A 19,907-nucleotide genomic window follows, 5' to 3' on the forward strand; every position below is an offset into this window, starting at 1 on the left:
TTTACTCCTGTTGTAGTTGCCCTTGGTTAGCCGGGGATTTGAGATCGTGGCTTGTGATAGTGACCTGGAGCATTTGGTCCATGCCGGCAGCAAACGGCGGACGCTAAGTTTACTGCTCCCCGGGCCCTGTTGGCGCACCGCACGCACCAATCGGGCGCGCACGCGAGAGAGAGGACCAGTCGGTTAGTCGGGCCGGCCCAACCAACCCCCGACCGGAGCTGCCCGTTGTTGCCAGCCAACCCCAACCCGGCGCGGACACGATAAAGTCATGACGCTAGCCGCCCGGGATCATGGACAAACAAACCAAGTCGTTGCCAACTCGCAGCCCCGCCGTCGCTCTCACCACCGGCACGGCAGACCGCTCGCCCCCCGCGCATACGGCCACAGCACCGGTCGATCGACATGGAAGACCCTCCCGCGACGGCCGATCCAGCAGCCGGCTCCCCCTCGTCCTCCACCACCACCACCTCCTCCTCCTCGCTGCGGAGGCGCGCCGCGCTCTCCGTCAACACGTCCGCGCCCGGCGGCAGGGGCATGGAGCGGGAGCGCAAGGAGGCGGAGAGGGACGTGGAGCGGGCGGGGGCGGAGCCTGTGAGCCCGGCGGGGCGGCTGTTCCGGGAGGCGCACTTCAACTGCTACATCGTGGCCCTGCTGGGCCTCGGCGCGCCGGTGGACGTGGCGGCGGCCCGCGCCGGGTTGGAGGCCACGCTCGTCCGCCACCCCCGCTTCTGCAGCGTCCAGGTACGCACGCCGGCCGCCCTGCTGCTCTGCTCCACCATCCTCTGTTGTCTGTTCCCCTCTGCCGGCAACCTCCCCCCGCCTCCTCGCAACTTGCACAGAGAAGAGAAAAGAATAGTTGGAAAGATTATGGCAACAGTTGGTTTCCTCTGTCCCGAGATCGGCTCCCCGAGCGGCACATGCCGTGGACCTTCCATGATCGATCGGTGCACATGCTCCAGCTCCGGGTTCGGCAAAGCTGTCGGCCCATCGTGCAGACCACGACACGCGCAGAGCACGGAGGGAGATTCCCGCCGACGAGCAAATTCGGTAGAGTAGTACAGTCAGGTAGTATCAAGCAAAGGAGGAGCCCGGCCCGGCGTCTGCCTGCCTGTGCTGTCCGTAGGTTCTCCGTAGGCAACAAGAGGCATCTTCTGATGCCCGCGAGAATTGCGGGTGGGAGAACACGAATCACGCATCACCTTTAACTTTACCCAATTACCCAAAGCCGTCGTTCGTTTTTCCCGAATTTTACTACAGTTGTAATAGTAATAGTAGCACAGTAGATCTTTCTCCTTTTTATGGCTGATCCCGATTGATTTGATTTGATCCCGCGCTTGTTAATCGGCGCCCGCCCAAGTCCCAAGATAGTGGCCATGCGCATGTCGTGCCGTTCCGGCGTCGGCGCGTCGGACCCAAGGCCGGCCGCGTAGACATGACCCCTCGTCGCGCCCTGCGCCCTCGTATTCATGGCAGCACCGGCAACGGTCCAAGCACAGCACGGCAACAAATTCCACTTTGCGGGGTGAGTGGTGATCGATCGCTGTCCCCCAAAAATCAATCCCGTTCCGGCGTCGACGTTCAGGAAAGGGAAATTGATGGAAAGTTGGCCGCCTGCCTACTACACATAAATAACTCTGGAGTAAGTAGTATCTTCTAATTATGGCGATCCTATCACGAAAACAGATCCCATTTGCTGTCGTGGTGATTGCCCAAAGTCCCGCTCAGTCCAGCCCTTTCCGGTCTGTAGCACGAAGCCGATGCTATCAATTTGCTCCGACCGACCGACCGACGGACACATGCATGGTCGTGCGGCCTTCAGTTTGGAGAAAAACCGAGCGGCCATTGTAGACCATGGATGGCAATTAAGCAGCCTTCAGTTTGACTGTGCGCCGGCAGACAGGCCCAGGCTTTGGAAATTTCAGTGAATTCATTCATGGCGTGCGACGTGACAGAGACGCATGACCATTAAGCGGTTGCACGTCCAAATCAAATTTCATTCATGCCTATGGCTTCTTTGCTACACTTCCTTGGCTGCGCGGATTATCGGTCTGGCGTGTCTGAAAACGGCAAGTTTTTTGTTTCCAATGGCGACGAGACACCCAACGAACCGTCCGTTTTACTAGAGATGATTCAGTCAAACCAGAGGCTCAGGCTAGTCATAGTGAGAGTAACTTAGCCAGTAACATAACATATTTCAACACAAGTTTGCTTATGTGGCACCTAGTTAGTGAGAAGAGAGGTGTTTGGAGTAACATATTATGTTACAATCACATAGCGCTTCCCAAAAAATATTAAGTCTATAAACTAATAAATGCAATCATATATAATACTACTTCTATGACACATTGCACTATAAAAATAGTAACATAGACTAGTGTCGTATGTATGACCAGACTTAGTCACACCGAAGAAATTAGCATCGAGTCTCGAAAGGAGAAATTGTGATGACCAACAACTATGGACGGTTTACAAAAACGAAGAAGAATCTTCTCTTGCTAAAGCGTGTTTCAAATCTATTGTCGATTTTGATGAATACACGCAATTGGTTTTTACTCCCTCCGTTCCAAAATAGATGACTCAACTTTTTTTATCTAAATTAGATTTTATTCCTTAAATAATGCTCATATCGTTACAAAGTTGGGTCATCTATTTTGGAACGGAGGGAGTATTTCCCAAGTTATTGTCAGTTTTGAACGACTTGTATCTGCCCGTGAGTCCAACGAAAATTCTTATGCCCCCGATGAATTCAATATATATAGCTCCACCACCAATGATAAGTATGAATATGATTTTTTTTCATGGGATTTTTTTTGATCTATTCATCAACTACCGAGCAGTACATAAAACATACAAAATAACAAAAATTACTTTCGGGGTCCAAGAACCATCTAGCGACGATTATAAACACTGGAGCGTGCCACCATTATTGCCCCTCTTTTACCAGAGCGGACAAGCCCTATTGTAGTAGTCAATTAAAAAATCGTCCCAGGACCAACGCCCAAACTAGCCACCGTCATTGAGACACACAAACACATACGAACAAAACTGGATCCAAGAAAATCCACCAAAGACAAGTATATACGGAATCTTGTAAGATCCACCAAAGACACACCTTCACACATCCTTTGACGACGCTAGTCGTACCACTGGGATCGGCACTAGGCGGTGAGAACCTTATGCCATTTTCAAGGAGTCGTTGCAAACCTATGCTCGTTTTTCTAGACAAAACACAAAGTCTAAACAAATAAAAAAACACCTAAAATGAAACGGGAGCCCTCTGCCCTAAATAAAACACATCCATGGTTCCCAGGCCGGAGGAGATGAGGCAGACCGCCGATGGAAGGCAGGGAGCCCTAATCACCCATGTGCCTCGTGAGACGAACGATATTGAAAATATATGAATCTGATGAAACAAATTTGGTCAAGCTTAATTATTTAAACTTAACGGTTAACACAAACCTAGAATATATTTTTTTAACTCAAGACCAAGCTAGAACTCGCGAGACAAATTTTATGGCATGATTTGTTCACTCAGCTCGCCATGGTGAAAAGCAGAGCATCAACACACACGTTGCGTTGCAGGTGTCGGACGACGTGAAGAAGAACGCGAAGCCACGGTGGGTGCGGACCACGGTGAACCTGGACGACCACGTCATCTTCCCGGACCTGGACCCGGCCGCCACGTCGGCCGACCCGGACCGTGCCCTCGAGGACTACGTGTCCTCCCTGTCCACGCGGCCAATGGACCACTCCCGCCCGCTCTGGGAGTTCCACGTCATCGACTTCCCGACCTCCGAGGCGGCCGGCGCCGTCGCCATCCGCATGCACCACTCGCTCGGCGACGGCGTCTCGCTCATCTCACTCCTCACCGCCTGCACCCGCAGCGCCGCCGACCCGGCCAGGCTGCCCGCGCTGCCGTCGCCCCCGCCGCCGCGCCGCTCCGCCCCGCCGCTCTCGGCCGGCGCCCTCGCGCTCGCCGCGTGGACCTGGTCGCTCGTCGCGCTCGCGTGGAACACGCTGGTGGACGTGGCGCTCTTCATGGCCACGTCGTGGTTCCTGCGCGACGCGCCCACGCCGTTCCTCGGGTCCCCCGGCGTCGAGTTCCGCCGCAAGCGCTTCCTCAACTGCACCCTCGACCTCGACGACGTCAAGCTCGTCAAGAACGCCATGAAGTGTGTAAGATCCTTGTACTTGTTCTGTTGATTACCAGTGACTTGATCTCTGTTAGCTCAGTGAGTTGTCACTGAATGGTGTGTGTGTGCTTCTGCAGACTGTGAACGATGTGCTTGTCGGAGTGACCTCTGCGGCGCTGTCGCGCTATTATTTCCGCAAGATCGGTGAGTGGTGCGGTGTTCTTCAGTTGATCAATTATCTACCATGGATGTCATATACAATACTTACGGAAAGGAGGTGCTAATTGCCCTGCAAAATGGAAGGAAAAAGGGTGATAATTTCATGGTCGTTTTCTCTGCTCTGAATCTTGTTCAGGCGAGACCAGCAGCGACAAGAGAAAGACGCGGAAGAACATCCGCATGCGATCGGCGTTGCTCGTCAACATCCGGAAAACACCCGGCCTGCATGTAAGTCTGAAACTGGTCTATACATTTTCCTCAAAAACTAATCTACTCCTACAATTTAAGCATATAGTTCATGCATTGTGTTTAAGCAGAGTTACCAGGACAGTTCATGAGTGGTTCTGAACTTGTGTTTTGAGCAGACATTGACGCAGATGATGGATCCTAGTAAGGACAATGCTGTCAAATGGGGGAACCAGATCGGTTACATTGTGCTCCCGTTCCATATAGCGATGCACGACGATCCTCTCGAGTACATCCGGCAGGGGAAGAAGACAGCGGACAGGAAGAAGAGATCTTTGGAAGCGGTCTTCACATATTGGAGTGGAAATCTAGTGGTGAAACTCCTCGGCATTAAGGTAATGACTTCTCCTTAGTTTTGAAATGACCATGCTTGCTTGATTTATCAATGTTCTTCAAATCCACAATGGAAAAAAACGTCACTGATTTTTCCAAGTATACATGAGTAATTGTGTTAAACAAATTTGGATTTTTTAACAGGCAGCCGCGGCTCTCTGCTATGGCATGTTCACTAACACCACCATGTCATTCTCAAGCCTGGCCGGACCTACCGAGAAGGTGGAGTTCTATGGTCATCCGATCGTCTACATTGCCACAAGTGTCTACGGGCATCCACATGTAAGCACTTTCCCGTTGCAAATCATTACTGACAAGGTTATCAATTGCACGGATTCCTTATTCTCGTGTTGTAATTGTTTTATTTTTTTTGAAAAGGGGGAGAAGTAATTGTTTTATTTGATTGTGTGTAGGCTTTAACCGTGCATTTTCAAAGTTACATGAACATCATGAAGCTTGTCCTTGCGGTGGACGATGAACAATTCCCGGACTCTCATCAACTATTGGATGACTTTGCTGAGTCCCTCAGGCTTGTTCGTCAGGCAGCTTCAGAAAGATCGTAGAATGAATGAAACTTAGGTTTTAGCTAGAAGGTAGAACATGACACAAAATTTGCACCAATGTACTATAGTCAGCCACTTGCTGTATAGCCTGGTTAGCGAGTGTACACAATTCTACGAATCACGAAGCTGGCAACGATTGATTTGTAAAGATGCTGGTCGAATATAAAAAGTCCTTTCTGTTTCCGGACTGGATGATGAGTCTTCGGGAGACTAGTATTACCCATATTCGTAGACCCCAAAATAAAGTTAGTGATTGTTTAGCTATCTTTGCTAGAGAGGAAGGTAGAACCATGACTTGGTTAGATTCTGGACCTCCCAGAGTTTTAGAACTTGCGTAACACTGTTGGAGTTTGAGTAATACAAGTTTCTATTCACAAAAAAAGGCAGCGAAGCCCACGATTGGGATAGCTGCCACCCTCGTCTATATGATGCCAGCTTAAGAAATGTTACTAGTGTAAATAATTATACATGATTCCACATTTTCTTACAGCATTGACATGAAATCAAAGTTCAATCTACATGGTGAGAATAATAGAAGACCAAATATGATGAAAATAAATCCAAAGTAAAAAATAAATAAGAAGATGCACTATTCACAGATTTTGTCTTTTTGTTTATCTTGATGTACGTCTCTGTTTTGGTTCAAACTTTGCTCAGTAAATATCTTTTGTGGGGGAACCTTACGAAGTAATTAATCATGACATACTCTTTCTCTAATATGCATCGGGTGAGATTGAATTACCTTATATGCATCTGGTGAGATATTCATATGTGGGCAATTTGTGATGACAGTTAAAACTAGACAATCTCCATTGTACTGCAACAAGGGGCAGAAATAATCTATAGATTAGGCAGTGATTTACCTGTCTATATAAACATTAATTTGCTTGTCTAAAAAAGATTTCATTCGCTAACACTTGTTTGACATTTTGTTTTGGTGAGGGAGAAAAATACTTGTTTGGTAACAATTTATTGGCCAACAAAGAAATATTTATTTAATAAGTAAATAAGAGGTGGGCCGGTTACAAAACTGTTAAAAAAACCAAAGATGGGACGAAAAAATTCAAGAAAGGACAGCGAGAGGAGAGGGAAATGCATGTAAAATTGGACGAAGAAGGAGTTAACTATAGAAGAGAGAAGAAAATATAAAAAAGTGAAAACATCAAGCTTAGCAAAATTCGGAAGTGTTCTTCTAATCCCGAGCTCAAATGCTTTTGTGTGAACAGTAAAATCCCAAAAAAATAGAGAAAACATTTTTAAAGATGTTTCTTTTACGACCAATATTGCCTAGTTTTCCGCCTACTTGCAATTTTTTGTAATGAAATTGCATTCGTGGCTGTCAGAAAAAGAAATCAGTATTCCAAAATGCTTTTAAAAATAGTCCTTTTGGAGCATCAATTGTGTTACTTTTTCCCATACCTCCACAAATGTGATTTCATTACAAATGTTTGCACGCAGGAAGACAATTGAACAGTGTCACCAGAAAAAAAAGAATTGTTTCAATGTTTATACTTTTTTTCTTTCGATTTTACTACTTATTACGAAGATGCACTCGAGCTCGACTGTAGAAACTCCATGTCCAGCAAAACTGGGCTATTCATGTATCTGCCACGATTATGGGATAGTGTGGGAGCGTAGTGCTGGGCCTTACATGAAGTAGCTTAGGAGGCCGTCGCTTGTTTATCAGCAACAGATCTGGCGAAATCACTAATTAAAGGGGAGCAACTAGTTAACGAGCAATGCCCAGGTTTACTCGACTCCGGAGCGATCTGTTTTCCCCTAGGCGAAAAACCCTAGGGTTTCGAACTCTTCCGGCGGCCATCGCCGGAATCCTTTATCTCCCATATTCGTTGCCGCTGATCGGCGGCTTTGGGATAGGGAATACGCTCCTCCTACCTGGCTGTCTCGTCTAGGGACAGGAAGAGGCAGGAAGGACAGATCCGATCGGTGTGATGGCGGAGAACGCGAGATCGCACAAGATGAAGACGGCGGAAACAACAGAGGAATTGCTCGCGAGACTCACGTTACAGGAAGAGGAGGAGGATGACTTCATCTGGGAGGAGGAATTGCCGGACGCGGCGGAACCGGCGAAGTGGCTAGCGATAGCTAGGGTTCATACACCAAAAACCTTCAGCCCCAATGCTTTGTATGGAGACATGAGGGCAGCTTGGAACCCGGCTAGACCGATGGAGTGGAGGAAAATCCAGGCTAATCTCTTCACAGCGCAATTCGAATGCCTGGGGGACTGGAACAAGGCGATGTTTGAAGGCCCATGGTTGTTCAGAGATTAGGCTGTGATACTGGAGGAGTATGACGGTTTTAAGAACCCAGAATCATTTAGACTGGACAAGCTAGCTGTTTGGGCACAGATCCATGGCCTGCCTGATAAGTTCTTGATCGAGCCAGCTGTCAAAGGCATGGCAACCAGGATTGGGGAGGTGCAGGAGGTGCAGTTGAAGCTACCAGCAGGCTTTTTTGGCGAGTTTGTCAGGGTTAGGGTGAAGGTTGACATTAACGCAAAGATCAAGAGGTTTGTCACAGGGAAGAAGGGAGAAGAAAGGGTCCGGTACATGATCAAATATGAAAAGCTACCTGTTTTCTGCTTTAACTGTGGCGAATTTGGGCACTGGCACGAGGAGTGTGGAGATGGAGAGCATGATGAATCAAAGTTTGAATGGGGAGATTTCCTGTATGCGGATTCTACACGTTTTAGGCCTGTAGGACAGGGGAACTTTACCCCACAGCGCGGAAGGGGAGGAGCCAGATCAGGTGGACGTGGAAGGGGTCGTGAAGCCTACAACCCAAATCAGAGTTGGCGTTTCAACGCACGTCAGCAACATCCAGAGACGGATGGGTCGGCTGCGGTGGCTAGAGCGAGAGATGATATCGCAAGCAAAATCCCTTTGGAGGGGGGGCTGGACCAGATGCCCAGTTTTCACACAAAAGGTTATCTGTTGAAAACGTAGCTAGCTCGTCGGAGGTAGTTGGGGCTGGAGAAAATCAATCGAGGGAACTGGTAGTCGCGCAGGCACTAGTCCCTCCCCTCCCCCCTGTATATGTCTCGCCCAGGAAAGAGAGCAAGAGGCCAAAGAAAGCTAGGGCTGAGGATGATCCGGAGACGATGGCAGGGACAAGCAATGACAAAAGTGGTGCAGCTGAAGCAACAACATCCAATGCAACATCGGCGGGCTCCCTCGAGGAGTGCCGCCGGGCACAATGAGTATTTTAACCTGGAAGTGTCGTGGGGCGGGCAAGGCTGCGACAGTTCGAGAATTACGCGATTTAGCGCGTAACTTTGCCCCTACCTTTCTTTGTATTGTTGAGACTCAAATAGATAAAACAAGGGTAGAAAATCTAGCTAGATCTATCAGCTATGACAATGGCTATGCTGTTAGTAGCCAAGGTAGAAGTGGTGGTTTAGGGATTTTTTGGAACAACCCAATAAAGATTGAAATTCTTGGTTATTCTGTTTATCACATTGACTGCTCTGTTGACGAACCGCATAGAGAAAAGTGGAGGTTGACACTGTTCTATGGGGAAGCACAAACAAGCCTAAGGCATAGGACTTGGGACACGATGAAGGGAATCCGTATTTTATCGGATCTTCCGTGGGTTTGCATAGGAGATTTTAATGAAGTTTTGCGTCCGGATGAACAAGTGGGCATTGGAGAGAGGAGCAATGTGCGGATACAGGGCTTCAGGGACGCGACTGACGTGTGCATGCTCGTGGATGTGGGCTACCAGGGGCCGTTTTGGACGTTTGAGAAGAAGGTTACTGGTGGCAGCTACACCAGGGTTCGTTTGGATCGGGCCTTAGCCACAGTGGAGTGGAATGAGCTGTTTCCAGAAGCTCAACTCAAGCATCTTACATCAGCAACTTCAGATCACTGCCCCATCATCTTGAACTATCAAGGGACTCGCCCACCCAACAGAAGGAGAGAGTTCAAGTGTGAGGTCATGTGGGAAACTCATGAAACATGGGTAGAGACTATTCTGGCGCGATGGACAGAGGGAGGCCAAGCAGCGGCGATGGCAGGGCTCAGGGCTAAGCTGGAACAGGTGGCACGGGATCTTGGGAGGTGGAATAAGACCACTTTTGGGTCGGTCAAGAATGAAATCCGAAAGCTTAAGCTTGAGCTCGAACGTCTACGAAGTGACCCGGCGAGGACTGCACCATCTCGCATTGAGCTCAAGATCAACGAAAACTTGGTTGAATTGTACCACAGAGAGGAGCTTATGTGGAGATAACGGTCGAGGCTGGAGTGGCTTTTGGCGGGGGACAGAAACACACGGTTCTTCCATCTTCGTGCTAGCCAACGGAGAAAGAAGAACATGATTAAGGCACTGATGAACTCTTTGGGCGTGCTAACAAAGGACCAAGCGGAGCTCAGATACATGGTTACAGAGTTTTATAAAAAACCTCTATACTTCAGAAGGGGTGTCAGGTATGGAACATGTGCTGTCACAAGTGCCTAGAAAGGTCTCGAATGAGATGAATGCTATCCTTCTAGCACCTTACACAGCTGAGGAGGTAAAAACAGCATTGTTCCAGATGATGCCAACAAAGGCCCCGGGCCCGGATGGTTTCCCCGCACATTTTTATCAAAGGCACTGGGATATATGTGGAGAGGAAGTGACAAAGGCAGTTTTGAGAATAGTGAAGGGGGAGGAGGAGGCAACATGTATCAATGACACTGTCCTGGTACTCATCCCAAAGGTTCTTAATCCAACTCAACTCTCTCAGTTTCGGCCTATAAGTTTGTGCAATGTAATCTACAAAATTGCCTCCAAAGTGGTGTCAAATGGGCTAAAAGTGATTCTCCCTGACATCATGTCGGAGGAGCAGTCGGCGTTTGTGCCCGGTAGGCTAATAACGGGTAATATCATATGTGCCTACGAATGTCTCCATTTTATGAAGAGAAGCAGAGCCAGATCTAATAGCTTTTGCGCTTTGAAGCTAGATATGATGAAAGCCTACGATCGCCTAGAGTGGCCTTATTTGCGAGCAATGATGGAGAAGCTGGGCTTTGCACAATCTTGGGTGCAGACAGTCATGGGTATGGTACAGTCAGTCTCTTTCTCAGTTCTTTTTAATGGAGAAAAGTTAGAAGAGTTTATTCCAAGCAGAGGTATTAGATAGGGAGATCCTATCTCTCCTTACCTTTTCTTGATTGCAGCAGAGGGCCTTTCGTGCCTTTTAAAAACAAGTTCTCACTCGTCCGGATTTGAGGGGATTAAGGTGGCAGCCTCCGCACCACCGATTAATCATCTTTTGTTTGCTGACGACAGCCTGCTGCTTTTCAAGGCAAGTGATCAAGGCGCGACTAGGGTTTCAAACCTTCTGGAAACTTACTGCAATGCTTCTGGTCAGAGAATCAATCACGCAAAATCGTCCATATTCTTTAGCAAGAGGTGTCCTCAAGCTCTACGAGATAGCATCAAGCAAAACTTGAATGTTCAGAATGAATCTCTAAGTGACCGATACTTGGGTATGCCCACAGATGTTGGACAGTCCAAGATGGGAACGTTTAAATATCTGCGCGACAGAGTTTGGGAAAAAGTCAGAGGGTGGATGGAGAAGCTTCTATCTGCAGCAGGGAAGGAAGTGCTAATAAAATCGGTAGCACAAGCGATACCGGTGTACTCTATGGCATGTTTCAGACTACCACGAGGGTTGTGTGACAACATCAACGCTATCATCCGCCAATTTTGGTGGGGTAGTAAGAGGGGAAAGAGAAAGCCTGCGTGGGTCTCGTGGGATGTGATGACAAAGCCGAAATGTTTGGGAGGAATGGGTTTCAGAGATATCGAGGAACCACTATCTCTTAGTGCAAGATTGCTTAAAGCGGCCTACTACCCAAACACATCGTTCATGGAAGCAGAACTGGGTAACAATCCTTCACAGATTTGGCGTTCGGTTTTGGATGGAAGAGAGATTTTGAAGCAGGGAGTAATCAGGAGAATAGGGAATGGGGCAACCACACATATTTGGAATACTAACTGGCTTCCCAGGATGGGGCCGATGAGGCCGATCACCTCGTTAACTGACAACCCGCCTACTATGGTCGTAGAACTTATTGACAACACCACGGCTACCTGGCGAGAAGATGTTATTCGGGCGAACTTCCTGCCCTTTGACGCTGATACAATCCTTGCGCTTCCCCTTTGCACGAGGGCAGTTGAGGATTTCTGGGCCTGGAACGGGGAACACAATGGCAGGTTCACGGTCAAGTCAGCCTATCACTTAGTGCGGAATAAAAAAGAGCATAGGGAGAACTGGATGGAAGTTAATGCAAGAGCTTCTGATCTTCGAGATAATAGCAGGGCGTGGACTAAATTGTGGCATACAAAGGTGCCATATAAACTGAAGGTTTTTCTCTGGCGTTTAGCAAGGCACTCGACGCCTACAATGGATCTCCTCCTTCATCAAAATATGGCCACAACAAGAACTTGTGCCCTGTGCGGGCAAGATGATTCATGGAGACACGCTCTCCTTGAATGTACAAACTCAAGATGCATATGGGCACTCTCTGACCAATCGCTGGTAGAGCATATAAGCATGAATGCTGAGAACAACGCAAGGAATTGGCTCTTTAACCTGCATGATGTATTGAGTCAGGAGGAGTACACTGTCTTAGTGGTGACCTTATGGGCCATTTGGCGAGCAAGACGCAAGGCAATTTATGAGGATGTATTTCAGAGCCCTCAGTCCACAGATCAGTTCATCAAGTCTTACTTGAGCGATCTTAAAGCCATAGCAGAACCAGGGCCGGAGAGGAGGCAGCAAACTACCGTTCGGCCAACCAGCTGGATCCCTCCGCCGAGTGGTTGCAGTAAGATAAATGTCGATGCCGCAGTGGCTCGAGGCAGAGGGGTGGCGGCTGCCATATGCCGCGACCACAATGGTGGTTTCCTGGGTGCATCAGCGATTGTGATCAGGGGCATGAATGACCCTCCATCGTTGGAATCTCTCGCGATAAGGGAAGGTGTTACGGCATATCTCTCTCAAGGTAGTTTTGGTGATTGATGACAACATGTTTGCGGACTAATCTTGTGCTTTGAATTATTCACAGATTCTCCCCTGGCATGAGATGCCTTTTTCCCCTCGGAGTGTATTTCAAGACGGTGTAGCTCTTTCGTTTCTTTCTCGGTGGACTAGTTGCGTAGAGGGCACCGTACTATCAAGAGGGGGTCCGCTGGGTTTTTTGCATGGGTGGAATCATCACGTACACATCAGCTTCTCACCCTCCGAGCATTTCCTTTCCATTGAATAGATCTCTCCTCTCTCTTCCTTGTCCTGTCTGGGTCAAAGCGGTAGTACCGCGCACCCAGCGGTAGTACCGCTGAGAAGCCACAAGCGGCAGTACCACTCCGCAGCGGTAGTACCGCTCGTGGCTCCACAGCAGTAGTACCGCTGGGGGCCTGGCACCTCCGCCTTGTCCTCAGCTTCTTTGAGAGAATTCTTCTCTCTCTCTTGCGCCCCAGCGGTAGTACCGCACTGCCTGCGGTACTACGGCCAAAGGGTCACAAGCGGCAGTACCGCTCCACAGCGGTACTACCGCCCTTGACCCCACTGTCATAGTACCGCTGGGCAGTCTGGTTCCTACCGCCTCGATTCGAGAGGTCTTTTTCTCGTGTCGGGTTTTGCGGCACTAGTCACGGTTGTAGTGGCGGTAGTACCGTTCCAGGAGCGGTAGTACCGCCCTACCACCGCGGTAGTACCGCATTTGGGTCCGTTCCCTACTTGTCTCCCCAGCGCGTCAGTACCCTGGCTGGCGCGGCAGTACCGTTGTCCTGGCGGTAGTACCGCCCCCTCTCAGCGGTAGTACCGCCCTATGCGGGGCTGGTTGGTGGGGGGCAACGGGATTTTTGCCCCCACTATAAAAGGGAGTCTCCTTCTTCATTCTAACCTACCTCTTCCTCCCCCAAGCTCCATTTATTGCTCAAGTGTAACGCCCCGAGACCGATGTGCCAGGTGTCCTCCAGTTATTCGCTGTTGTGCCTTGTCATTGCTTGCGTGTCATGCATTGCATATCATGTCATCATGTGCATTTCATTTGCATACATGTTCGTCTCATGCATCCGAGCCTTTTCCCCATTGTCCGTTTTGCATTCCGGCGCTCCGTTCTCCTCCGGTGGTCATTTCTACCTTTCTTTCATGTGTGGGGGTTAAACATTTCCGGATTGGACCGAGACTTGCCAAGCGGCCTTGGTTTACTACCAGTAGACCCCCTGTCAAGTTTCGTACCATTTGGACTTCGTCTGATACTCCAACGGTTAACCGAGGGACCGAAAAGGCCTCGTGTGTGTTGCAGCCCAACACCCTTCCAAAGTGGCCCAAAACCCACCTATCTCCACTCCATCATCTCGGTCGTTCGATCACGATCGCGTGGCCGAAAATCGCACCTCATTTGGACTCTCCTAGCTCCCTCTACCTATAAAAGAGCACCCCTCCCCGAAATTTCGGATCATTTCGCGGTCCAACCCTAGCTTCTTCCTCCTCCCGCCGACAGACACGTCCACCCTCTCGCCCGGACATGTCCGCCTCTTCCCGCGCCCAATCGCGCGCGCCACCTGTCCATCGCCGTCCTTCTCTCTCCTCCCCACCGCCGCGGCCCGCCAGGCCCATCACGGGCCCGCGGGACCCAACCGCCGCCGCCCCGCGCCTGTCATCCCCGCCGCCATGCCCGAGGCGCCGCCTCGGCGCCGGGGTGCCACGCCGCCGTGCGCCTCCCACCGGCGACCGGCCCGTCACCTCGTCGCTGGGCGAGCCTCGCCGGACCGCGCCACCGCGCCGCCGGCCGCCGGCCACCACCGCCGCCTCGGTTGCCACGCCGCCCGAGGACCGCGGCCACCAGCCATCGCCGGATCCGCTCCCCGCCGACCCCTCTGCGGCAGTCCTCGCCAGAGAAGGCCTCCCCCTCGCCGGAGTTGCATCAAGCTCGCCGGAGTGCCTCGGTTCGCGTGCATGAACCATAGATCTGAGATCTGAGAGAGGTTGACTTTTTCCTTAGTCCCCGAAATTTCCACGTTTCATATGGCCATATTCATCGTGCCGTAACTCCACATCCATAGCTCCGATTCATGCGTATAGCATATAAAAATGTTCGACTCAGAGAGTACATCATTTCATTCCATTGCATAATTTTCATTTGAGTTCATCTTGATGCCCAAAATGCTGTTAGAAGAGAGCTACTTGAGATAATTATCAGATCTGCTACTCCATTTAGATATTTGTCAATTTTGCCATGATTATTGTGTGCATGATATGCCCATGAGCTCTACATATGTTTTGTTAAGGGTTTTGCCATCTTTCCATAGGTGCAACCCATGTATTTTTGTGATGTGTGTGGTGTCTAGCACAAGCTTGCAAAGTGAGGCACTTGGTAATGCTGATTTCAGGGACTTAGCATTTCCACCAAGTCCTTGATCTGTTATCTCATGTTGCCATATGTTCATGTTGTTTCCTAGTGATCTGTGCCTCTTTTGAGGATGATCAGTAAGGATGGTTTGTTGATCTTGTAGTGCTCTATCTATCCATGTCTTTGTTTGCAATTATGGAGCACCCTAGATTGAGTCAATCAAGCTCTACTTTTGCTACTTCGTGAATCTGGGCAGATTGTCTACTTGTTAGCGATTTTGCCGATGATGTTGTAGTTGATCCATGCATGCTATGTTATTGTTCTTGCCATGTCTAGCTTGCATTTTGTGTATTCTTGATGGGTGTAAGCTTAGATTATCATGACTTGCTCTGTAGTGAGTGCATCGAGCTCGTAAACATGCCTACTTGATATCTGTTTTCTGCATGCTCCAGTTTTCACTAAGTCTGAGAACTGATTATGTTTTTGCCATGTTCACATGCTTGCAATTGTATTTTCTGATCCCTTTTGGCTCAAGGTCACTAAGGGACTTTTGTTAATCTCTTTGAGTAGCTCCATGCCATGCTTTACTTTGCCATGTTCAGGTCCTGTAGCAAGAGGAGGAGGCGCGCCCAAGGGAGGGAGGAGGGGGCCGGCGAAGAGGAGGAGGCGCGCCCAAGGGGGGGGGGGCAATCCTACTCCAAGTAGGTATTGCCCCCCTTTCCTATTCCAACTAGGAGAAGGGGGAAGGAGGAGGTGGAGAGAAGGAAGGAGAAGGGGGGCCGCGCCCCCTCCCCTTTCCCAATTCGGATTGGGGCAAGGGGGGCCGCGCCACCTCCTGCCGCCTCTCCTCTTCCACCACTTTGGGTGTAACACCCCGGATGTAACTTACCTAATTTGGACTCCAACTCTTGCCGTTTCCGGCTTTAAGTTATTTTATTTTCTCGGGTTCAGGTTTTTTTGTCTTCGTGTGTTCTTGTCATTGTCATGCATCTCATATCATGTCATCATGTGCATTGCATTTGCATACGTGTTCATCTCTTGTATTCGAGCATTTTCCCCGTTGTCCGTTTTGCATTCCGGCGCTTCGTTCTCCTCCGGTGGTCATTTCTACCTTTCTTTCGTGTGTGGGGATTAAACATTTCCGGATTGGACCGAGACTTGCCAAGCGGCCTTGGTTTACTACCGGTAGACCGCCTGTCAAGTTTCGTATCATTTGGACTTCGTTTGATACTCCAACGGTTAACCGAGGGACCGAAAAGGCCTCGTGTGTGTTGTAGCCCAACACCCCTCCAAGTTGGCCCAAAACCCACCAAAACCTTCTCCATCATCTAGAGCGTTCGATCACGATCGCGTGGCCGAAAACCGCACCTCATTTGGACTCTCCTAGCTCCCTCTATGCCTATAAATAGACCCCCTCCTCCAATTCGCGGATCCCCTCTTCGAAACCCTAAAATCCTAGATCCGCCGCGCCGGACAATGTCCGTCCCGGGCCGTACACACCGCGCCGCCATGTCAGCCAGTGAGGGGCCGCCACCTGTCCCGCGCGGGGCCTCCCTCCGCCGCCGACCCACGAGGCCCAAGGCGGGCCCTCCTCCGTCGCCGCCCGGGCCGAGCCGCCTACCGTGCCCCGCCGCCTTCTTCCCGCCGTCCGGCGACCCCGCGCTACCGCACGGAGCCGACGCTGGACGCTGCACCCTCACCGGAGACCGCGCCGCCCCATCGTAGCATCGCCCGCCGCCGCCAAATCCGTGCCAGGGCCGCGCCCGACGGCCGCCGCCGCCGTCCTGTCCCTCCTCTCGCCGGCTCCGGCTTCCCCCGCGCCGGAGCGGCGCCTCCTCTTTGCCGGAGTAGGGATCCTCACCGGCGACCTCAGATTCCGTCGCGGGTGAACAGTGGATCTCACGGGTGAACAGTAAACCCTAATCCGCGAGGTGGTTTTTTTTCTTCTAAGTCCTCAAAATCTTAGTTCCATATGCTCCTGTTCACCGTGCTATAACTCCGGATCCGTAGCTCCGTTTTGGGCATATAGCATATCAAGATGTTCGCCTCAGAGAGCACATCATTTCATTCCATTGCGTCATTTTCATTTGAGTTCATCTTGATGCCCGAAATGCGGTTAGAAGAGTGCTACTTGAGATAATTGTCAGATCTGCTGCTCCATTTAGCTATTTGTCATTTTTGCCATGATTATTGTGTGCATGATATGCCCATGAGCTCTATATGTGTTTTGTTAAGGGTTTTTCCATCTTTCCAGAGGTGCAACCCATGCATTTTTGTGATGTGTGTGGTGACTAGCACAAGCTTGCAAAGTGAGGCACTTGGTAATGCTGATTTCAGGGACTTAGCATTTCCACCAAGTCCTTGATCTGTTTATCTCATGTTGCCATATGTTCATGTTGTTTCCTAGTGATCTGTGCCTCTTTTGAGGATGATCAGTAAGGATGTTTTGTTGATCTTGTAGTGCTCTATCCATCCATGTCTTTGTTTGCAATTATGGAGCACCCTAGATTGAGTCAATCAAGCTCTACTTTTGCTACTTCGTGAATCTGGGCAGATTGTCTACTTGTTAGCGATTTTGCCGATGATGTTGTAGTTGATCCATGCATGCTATGTTATTGTTCTTGCCATGTCTAGCTTGCATTTTGTGTATTCTTGATGGGTGTAAGCTTAGATTATCATGACTTGCTCTGTAGTGAGTGCATCGAGCTCGTAAACATGCCTACTTGATATCTGTTTTCTGCATGCTCCAGTTTTCACTAAGTCTGAGAACTGATTATGTTTTTGCCATGTTCACATGCTTGCAATTGTATTTTCTGATCCCTTTTGGCTCAAGGTCACTAAGGGACTTTTGTTAAGCTCTTTGAGTAGCTCCATGCCATGCTTTACTTTGCCATTTTCAGGTCCTGTAGCATATAGTTTTATTGCTCCGAAGAGTGCTATCTGATCTGAAATTCCAGACAAGTGTTAATTTCACTAAGTCTGAGATCTGTTTACCATATGCATTTTTTGCCATGCTTGTTTGAACCTGTTAATAGATGAATTGGCCGTAGCTCAGTGCTAGACTTTTGTTAAGCATCATGAATGCATCCTTGCCATGTATTTTGTTGCCATGTTTGGGTGCTGTAGTATGTTCATCTCATTGCATTTAGATGGCTACTTGATGTAAATCGTAAACCGGTGCCATATTTGAATTGCTCGCCATTTCCAAACCGTAACTCCGATTCCGGTGATCTTTATATCGTTTTCAAGCGATTTCATCTCATCTTTCCAGTGGAACACTTGGATTTCCAAATTGAGGCCAGGTTCATGCATTCCCTTGCAAATCATGCATATGCATCGCATACCGCATCTCGCATATCATACCATGTTCATGTGTTGGTTGTTTACTATGTTGTGTGCTTCTTTCCGGTGTTTGCTTCTTCGGGTTGGTTCCGGTTACGTCGTGCTTGTGAGGACCCATTCATCTATGTCCGTTTGTCTTCTTCATGGACTCGTTCTTCTTCCTTGCGAGTTTTCAGGCAAGATGACCATACCCTCGAAATCACTTCTATCTTTGCTTGCTTAGTTGCTCGCTCTTTTGTTATGCCTATGCTGCGATACCTACCACTTGATTATCATGCCTCCTATATTGTTGAACCAAGCCTCTAACCCACCTTGTCCTAGCAAACCGTTGTTTGGCTATGTTACCGCTTTACTCAGCCCCTCTTATAGCGTTGTTAGTTGCAGGTGAAGATTGAAGTTTGTTCCTTGTTGGAACATGTTTACTTGTTGGGATATCACAATATATCTTATTTTAATTAATGCATCTATATACTTGGTAAATGGTGGAAGGCTCGGCCTTATGCCTGGTGTTTTGTTCCACTCTTGCCGCCCTAGTTTCCGTCATATCGGTGTTATGTTCCCGGATTTTGCGTTCCTTACGCGGTTGGGCTATTATGGGAACCCCTTGACAGTTCGCCTTGAGTAAAACTCCTCCAACAATGCCCAACATTGGTTTTACCATTTGCCACCTAGCCTTCTCTTTTCCCTTGGGAGTCGCGCTTCTGAGGGTCATCATTACTTTACCCCCCGGGCCAGTGCTCCTCTGAGTGTTGGTCCAACCTGTCAGCTGCCGGTGACCACTAGGGGCAACTCTGGGCTGGCCTACCCGTACCTAGGACAATCTGAGTGTGCCCTGAGAAAGAGATATGTGCAGCTCCTATCAGGATTTGTCGGCACATTCGGGCGGTGTTGCTGGTTTAGTTTTACCCTGTCGAAATGTCTTGTAGAACCGGGATACCGAGCCTGATCGAAATGTCTCGGGAGGAGGTCTATTCCTTCGTTGACCGTGAGAGCTTGTGATGGGCTAAGTTGGGACACCCCTGCAGGGATTTGAACTTTCGAAAGCCGTGCCCGCGGTTATGGGCAGATGGGAATTTGTTAATGTCCGGTTGTAGAAAACCTGAAGTTGACCTTAATTAAAATACATCAACCGCGTGTGTTACCGTGATGGTCTCTTTCCGGCGGAGTCCGAGAAGTGAACACTGTTGGGGAACGTAGTAATTTCAAAAAAATTCCTACGCACACGCAAGATCATGGTGATGCATAGCAACGAGGGGAGAGTGTGATCTACGTACCCTTGGTAGATCGACAACGGAAGCGTTTGGTTGATATAGTCGTACGTCTTCACGGCCCGACCGATCAAGCACCGAAACTACGGCACCTCCGAGTTCTAGCACACGTTCAGCTCGATGACGATCCCCGGACTCCGATCCAGCAAAGTGTCGGGGAAGAGTTCCGTCAGCACGACGGTGTGGTGACGATCTTGATGTACTACTGCAGCAGGGCTTCGCCTAAACTCCGCTACAATATTATCGAGGACTATGGTGGCTGGGGGCGCCGCACACGGCTAAGAATAAGATCACGTGGATCAACTTGTGTGTCTCTGGGGTGCCTCTGCCTCAGTATATAAAGGACCAAAGGGGGGAGGCTGGCCGGCCACATAGGGCGCGCCAGGAGAGTCCTACTCCCTCTAGGAGTAGGATTCCCCCCATCCTAGTTGGAATAGGACT

The 19,907-nt window shown here is 49.5% G+C and overlaps 1 protein-coding gene across 1 annotated transcript; it reads left to right on the forward strand.

The window, feature by feature from the left end:
• The first annotated feature begins 316 nt into the window (after window positions 1-316).
• LOC119291216 (O-acyltransferase WSD1-like) lies at window positions 317-5,686 on the forward strand. The gene is made up of 7 exons (XM_037569935.1): window positions 317-741; window positions 3,583-4,176; window positions 4,271-4,337; window positions 4,489-4,580; window positions 4,718-4,933; window positions 5,076-5,213; window positions 5,345-5,686. The coding sequence occupies exons 1-7, from the start codon at window positions 403-405 to the stop codon at window positions 5,492-5,494; spliced, it is 1,596 nt and encodes a 531-aa protein (XP_037425832.1). The 5' UTR covers window positions 317-402; the 3' UTR covers window positions 5,495-5,686.
• Window positions 5,687-19,907: the final 14,221 nt, after the last annotated feature.

This window comes from Triticum dicoccoides, chromosome 1A (genome assembly GCF_002162155.2).
Source record: "Triticum dicoccoides isolate Atlit2015 ecotype Zavitan chromosome 1A, WEW_v2.0, whole genome shotgun sequence".
Taxonomy (NCBI): domain Eukaryota; kingdom Viridiplantae; phylum Streptophyta; class Magnoliopsida; order Poales; family Poaceae; genus Triticum; species Triticum dicoccoides.

Excerpts from the sequence above, each read along its gene's own strand:
- LOC119291216 (XM_037569935.1), top strand. The coding sequence starts at position 403 with ATGGAAGACCCTCCCGCGACGGCCGATCCAGCAGCCGGCTCCCCCTCG. Across the intron at positions 4,581-4,717 it reads GGAAAACACCCGGCCTGCAT|ACATTGACGCAGATGATGGA; the intron begins GTAAGTCTGAAA and ends TGTTTTGAGCAG. Across the intron at positions 4,934-5,075 it reads TGAAACTCCTCGGCATTAAG|GCAGCCGCGGCTCTCTGCTA; the intron begins GTAATGACTTCT and ends ATTTTTTAACAG.